The following is a 6,608-nucleotide window of genomic DNA, read 5'->3' as shown; positions in this document are numbered from 1 at the left end:
GCATATGACCAGTAAGATTTAGGCATGGAGGCATGTGTGAGCATGGAGAGGCCGGTCTCGACGATGTGCCGGTGCTTGCGCTCTGAAATCCCGTTGTGCTCCGGTGTATGAGGTGGTGAGGTGAGATGAGAGATGCCAGCTTCAGCTAAGAGTTGTCTGAGCGCAACAAACTCTCCTCCGTTATCGGAATATAAAGTTCCGATCTTAGTAGAGAAGTGATTTTCCACCAGAGCTTTAAAAATCTTGAATGTTTCACGTACTTGGGACTTCAACTTTAGAGGATAAATCCAAGTATAGCGACTGTAATGATCCACAAGCACCAGATAATATTTATAGTTATCGACAGAGACAATTGGTGAGCTCCAAAGATCAGTAAAAATGTATTGAAGGGGTCGTGAGGAAGAGATAGAAGTTTGGTGAAACGGAAGCTTGTGAGTTTTATTAATGGCACAATCTGAGCACAAAGTGTTTTGAGATACAAATTGGTTGCAAGGTAAAGAAAAATTTGAAACAACGGTTTTAAGAATTGAGGCTGATGGGTGGCCAAGCCGGTAGTGCCAAACGGGTAGTGTGATTTTTGGGTTTGAGGAGGCGAAGAAGGATTGTAGGGTTGACGGTTTGGCTGGCCACTCGTACAACTCATCCTTGGTCTTGCCTTGGATTAATGGGACCCCGAGCTGAGATCCTTCACCTGAAAGGAAGCAGGGAAAAATTCAACAGAAACCTTATTAGCATTACATAGGCGATAAACTGAGATTAAATTTTTTTGAATGTTTGGAACACATAGAACATCATTTAAATGTAAGTTCCGTGTAGAGGAAGGTAGGGAAACAAAACCAGTGTGTGTGATGGGCAAACCAGATCCATCTCCGATCATAACCGAGTCATCACCACCGTATGGCTGATGAAGAGACATGTTGTGCAGGTCGCTTGTAAGATGGTGTGTTGCGCCTGAGTCCATGAGCCAAGCAGTAGAGGGATTTTGAGTCGCTAGAGCCATGTTAGCTCGTGGCTGCCACGGACGGAAAGGTGAGGCTCCAGCGTTTGTGTACTGCTGCTGCATCTGAGGACACCGGCGTGCACTATGTCCAAACACACCGCAGATTTGGCATTTTCCCTGATATCCTTTAGTTGGTGGGCGAGAGTCATGTTTCTGCGATGAGAAGTTGTTGGTCTTGTAGTTGTTGTTCCAGTTGGAGTTACTTCCTCTGCTTTGCTGCTGATGATACTGCTTAGGACGAGCGGACGCTACGTTGGCAGTCATCGGGATGGTGTGTGAGGTTGGAGTATTCAACGCAAGGAGTTTGGCTTCTTTGTTGATGAGCTTTTCATGGATCTCGATGATAGAAGGAGTGGTGTCACGGCCTTCTACTTGCTCTGCTACAGACTTGTACTCTTCAGAGAGTCCATCAATGATGTATTCTATCTTGTCCTCGTGATCCAGCGGTTTGCCAAGGAGGCCAAGTTGATCAAAGCGGCTGGTTAAGCCTCTCATGTATTCATCGATACTTTTGTCTCCTTTGGTAAAGTGTTTCAGTTGCAGTCTGAGTTGTTGGATATGGCCACGAGATGGTGTTGCATAGGTGGAGCTCAGCGATTTCCAAACATCATAGGAGGATTTGGTGTTGGTGACCAATGCTTGGATGGATGGGGATAGAGTGCCTATGAGACCGCTGTAGATCAAACGATCTTGACGGCGCCATTTTGTGAATTCCGGGTTGACAGTGATTGTATTGTCAACTGTGATAGTTTGATCTGGTGTTGGTGTGGAACCGTCAATGTGCCCCGCCAAGTCGTAGCCGTCGAGGAGAGCCTGGATTTGAAGGCTCCATGTCATGTAGTTTGTGGAGGTGAGCTTCGTTATTTTGGTCATGTTGATATTCAAGAGAGGTTTAGTGTCATCAATTTGTTCTGCGTTTTGAGCCATGGCGTCTAGAGATGATAGAGATGAAAAGAGAGAAGGAGAGAAGGGTTGAGACAGGGATGGCGGCTTGAAAAAAAATAGGGTTATCGTGAGGCTCTTGATACCATGTTAGGAAATGTGTTTCTCTTATTTACTCTTGTCAATTGACAGACGCTTATATACAGACACGAGACTTGGGGAAGAAGTTACATATTAACAGAAACTTCCTAGAGGAGATGATATCTCATATAATAAGTAGAGGATCTCGTATCGTATATCTGCTTACAATATATAGAAATAATTGACAAAAAAAAACTCTTACAAAAAGAACATTGAACGTTGAAATTCAGAACGCTATGAAGCAAAAAAAAAAAAGAACATGGAATAGATTAGTGTCTGAGCCTCACAAAATACACCATATCCACATATATTAAAAAATAAAATAACTTCCATATATAATACAAAATCCAGAATGCCTGAGCCTCACAAAACACACCCCAAAAAAAACAAAGAAGGAAGTTTCATAGGGAGGAATGAGAGTGTCCATAGGTCCCATACACGGAAAGGACGCGGAACAGAGAATAATGTTTTGCATGTGGGACCTAGATACCGCTCGTGAATCCCACTCTCCCTATTACCTCTCCCGCTCGTCCGTTTATATTCTCACCATCCATCTATCCACTAGAAATAGAGAGGGAGAAAGAATCGTCCCGTTGAGATTTGTTTAGTCTTTTTGAGATCTGAAACGTTAAAGCCTCGACTGTTCCTACGGATATATTGTGATTTTTCTTAACATAAGCGAAGAAAGAAGAAAATGAGCGGGAGTAGAAAGAAGACAACGCCGGCAAGCCGGACGCGAGTGGGGAACTACGAGATGGGACGAACTCTAGGCGAAGGAAGCTTCGCTAAGGTCAAATACGCAAGGAACACCGTCACTGGAGATCTAGCCGCTATCAAAATCCTCGACCGAGATAAGATTCTCCGCCACAAAATGGTCGAACAGGTTCGCACGTAAAAATGTGTTTAATAATACGAAAGCATGCACGTGTTTTGGATTTGTTTTCTAACCTATATTCGAGTGAATAATTTAAGTTCGTGATTAGGACATGTCCGAGGTATGTGTGTTGGTGGTCAAGGTTAATGATTATCTAAAGTTTAACTAATATTTTGAAACACTCCAGATAAATAAGATTTCTCTGGAAAAGAAGAAACTTGAACGAATAAGTATTTGTAAAATAAATAAATAAAATTCGAATATATAGGAGTTTTCTGCTTATAAGTTATACGGATTTGGAGATCTTTGAATCTATCGTAGTACGCAATGATCAAAACAATGGTGGCATGGATATGGTTTTGAAGTAGAGTAGATTTCTTTCTTTTTAAATTGGTTCTTAAATCGGAGGAAAATATAGTGTTATGATCAAGATCTTGAAGATATATATACGTCTATTATTCTTGGTGCAGCTTAAAAGAGAAATAGCGACAATGAAACTGATTAAACATCCAAATGTGGTCGAAATCATTGAGGTAAGAAAAAGCTAATAAACTTTTAATCTTATTTGACCTCTCGATATGTGTTAATAATCTTACCGTGTAAACCCTCTCTGTGTGGTGATGGTATGGGCAGGTTATGGCGAGCAAAACTAAGATCTATATTGTTCTTGAGCTGGTCAACGGAGGTGAACTATTTGATAAAATCGTAAGATACCGATCCATTACTCTTCCACCCTGTTTGATCTTTGCCGCTGCAAGTTCTGACTTCTCACGTTTTTGAATAAGTTTGTCATTTAAATTAAACCTTGAAGCATAACCGAGAGAGTGCAAGATTTTGTTGTCACGAAAGATTAAAAATATAGAGTTCCAACCTGTAAGGCGCTAACTGAAACCATAACTTAGAGTTTCTATCGTTCTTTTATTTTTCTCTCCACGAATGGTATCTGTTTTCCTCTGTTCCTATACTAATGCAATTCTTGGATTTGAACCATACGATAGGCCCAACAGGGGAAACTAAAGGAGGATGAAGCTCGGAGTTATTTTCATCAGCTCATAAATGCTGTGGATTATTGCCACAGTCGAGGGGTCTACCACAGAGATCTCAAGGTCTTTCTTTGGTTGCGCTCTTTTTTTATCTGATATTCATCATTTTTTCAAGTTTCTCAACCTATATATGTTGCTTGTTGCAGCCTGAAAATCTTATCCTTGATGCAAATGGGATTTTAAAAGTTTCTGATTTTGGGCTAAGCGCGTTTTCGCTACAAGTTCGGGTAAATCATTTGATTTATCAATTGGATTCCATGGCCAATTGGAAATTAATTTGTGAAATGAACAACATATCACTTTGTTTTTTTATAAGCACCATTCTTTTGAATGCAGGGAGATGGTTTGCTTCACACTGCTTGTGGAACGCCGAACTATGTTGCTCCTGAGGTAGATACCTAAAGTTTCAGCACTTAAAAATCTAAGCATACTAAGTGTTTTAGGATATATAATGATCGACCAAAACAATATACGAAGTATTTTAGAATATATATAATGATCTACCAAAATTATTTACTAAGTGTATTAGGATATATATTAAAGTTTCTACCGCATTTTTGGGGGTTTGAGAGTAGGTTCTGTCGGACAAAGGCTATGACGGTGCAGCAGCAGACGTCTGGTCCTGTGGTATTATTCTATTTGTGCTCATGGCTGGTTACTTGCCTTTTGATGAGCCAAATCTCATGACGTTATACAAACGTGTACGTGAAAAGATATATCTTCCTCTGCTTTGTACTATTTTGTAAGTACTATTCTAATCTCATCTTTGGTTTTACTTCAGATATGCAAAGCTGAGTTCAGCTGCCCATCATGGTTCTCTCCCGGTGCCAAGGAAGTCATTAAGCGTATTCTTGATCCCAGTCCTATAACCGTAAGACTTAGTTGTGATGCTGTAAACTAAAGATCAAATGGTCTAAACTGTTCAAGAGCTTACCAAACACGGTTTCCTCGAAATGCAGAGAATAAGTATTGCAGAATTACTAGAAGATGAATGGTTCAAGCAAGGGTACAAGCCACCATCGTTTGGCCAAGATGATGAAGACATAACCATTGATGATGTGGATGCTGCTTTCAGTAACTCCAAGGTACATATTCTAGTGCGGTTAAGTTAAGCCAGTGTATTTAGTCAACTGATAATAACTCTTTCATGTTGCTACTATAGGAGTCTCTTGTAACAGAGAAGAAGGCGAAACCGGAATCCATGAACGCTTTTGAACTTATCTCTAGCTCAAACAGTCTTGAAAACTTGTTCGAAAAGCAAGCCGTACGAACCTTTTTACTACATGCAATTTTTTGGATTATTTTGTATAAAATTATGAATATATTTGTCTAATTGTTTTGGTTATGGAATTTTCAGCAACTTGTGAAGAAAGAGACACGGTTTACTTCTCAACGACCTGCGAGCGAAATAATGTCCAAAATGGAAGAAACCGCAAAGCCATTAGGCTTCAACGTCCGTAAAGACAAGTACAAGGTTTGTTCGTATTCTTGATTTTGTCTGTGTTATTGAATTATTTTATTTGTGGCTTCGTTGAAGATTGTTAAATAAATTTGCAGATAAAAATGAAAGGAGACAAAAGTGGTCGTAAAGGCCAGCTCTCAGTTGCTACAGAGGTAAACAGAACATATAAAATAGAAATGATAACGTCCCGGTTAAGTTCGGGTTTATTTATCAGTACCTGGTATACAATGATTTATTCGGTTTAACAGGTGTTTGAAGTGGCGCCATCGTTGCATGTGGTAGAGCTTAGGAAAACCGGCGGTGATACCCTCGAGTTTCACAAGGTATTTTTTTCAGTTTAATCTTCATGGACCGGTTAGCATCTCTAATTATTTTTTTAATTGGGATTATGTAAATCTGGTTTGCAGTTCTACAAAAACTTCTCATCTGGATTAAAGGATGTAGTGTGGAATACTGATGGAGCACCTGAAGAACATAAAGCTTAATAAGTTAACTGCAAGTTGTTCTATTCGAAACAAAATATAATAAATCATGAAAGATAGTTGAATGGTTGACACTGTATTATGAAGCTTCAAAGATTGACAACCAAAAAATAAAGGAAACCCCTAGTAGTGGGCTATAAACGTAGAGATATCCACGTGCAATCTTCCACAAAAAATGGCTTGGCTCACTTTGAGTCAACTTAAAAGTGGTAAAGTCCAGAAAATGAAGATATTGTTTTTTTATTTACGAAGATATTGTTTTCGTCGTCAAAACTCGGGAATTTCACTACTATTTGATTACAGTTGAAACCACTTCATTGGCTACGCTTTAAAATGACACGGTATCCATCAAAGTATGGAAGAATATATAATGATAGAAGTTTTATAAAGGAAAAACAAGAGATAGAAATTACAGTGCCAATTAAATTCGAATTTATTATGGATTTTCAATCTAAAACCAATGAGTGATAAATAGATCGGTAATAACTCTTTATATATTATTTAATATCTTTTATAATTTCCGAAGTATGATACATCCCTAATAATCAACCCTCATTTACATGGATTAAAATCCATATATGATATACCAATCCTGATTAAATTATATAAATATTAAAAAAAACAATTGGTAACGTTTTGCCGTGGTGCTTAAATAAGGTTATATGCAAGGATTTGCTTTTCTTAATTTCAGTTGTTAAACTTTATAACTTAATTAATCATTTGG

General features: G+C 38.8%; 1 protein-coding gene across 1 annotated transcript; it reads left to right on the top strand.

Annotated features, from left to right (window-relative positions):
• Positions 1-2,485: 2,485 nt before the first annotated feature.
• Positions 2,486-6,031, top strand: LOC106352539 (CBL-interacting serine/threonine-protein kinase 9-like). The gene is made up of 14 exons (XM_013792152.3): positions 2,486-2,906; positions 3,368-3,430; positions 3,531-3,602; positions 3,896-4,003; positions 4,087-4,167; positions 4,277-4,330; positions 4,516-4,641; positions 4,722-4,811; positions 4,900-5,025; positions 5,103-5,204; positions 5,298-5,414; positions 5,498-5,554; positions 5,651-5,725; positions 5,810-6,031. The coding sequence occupies exons 1-14, from the start codon at positions 2,718-2,720 to the stop codon at positions 5,885-5,887; spliced, it is 1,338 nt and encodes a 445-aa protein (XP_013647606.1). The 5' UTR covers positions 2,486-2,717; the 3' UTR covers positions 5,888-6,031.
• Positions 6,032-6,608: the final 577 nt, after the last annotated feature.

Source organism: Brassica napus, chromosome A9 (genome assembly GCF_020379485.1).
Source record: "Brassica napus cultivar Da-Ae chromosome A9, Da-Ae, whole genome shotgun sequence".
Classification (NCBI taxonomy): domain Eukaryota; kingdom Viridiplantae; phylum Streptophyta; class Magnoliopsida; order Brassicales; family Brassicaceae; genus Brassica; species Brassica napus.
Note: the sequence above shows the minus strand (reverse complement) of the source record. Positions and strands in the feature narration are given on the sequence as shown.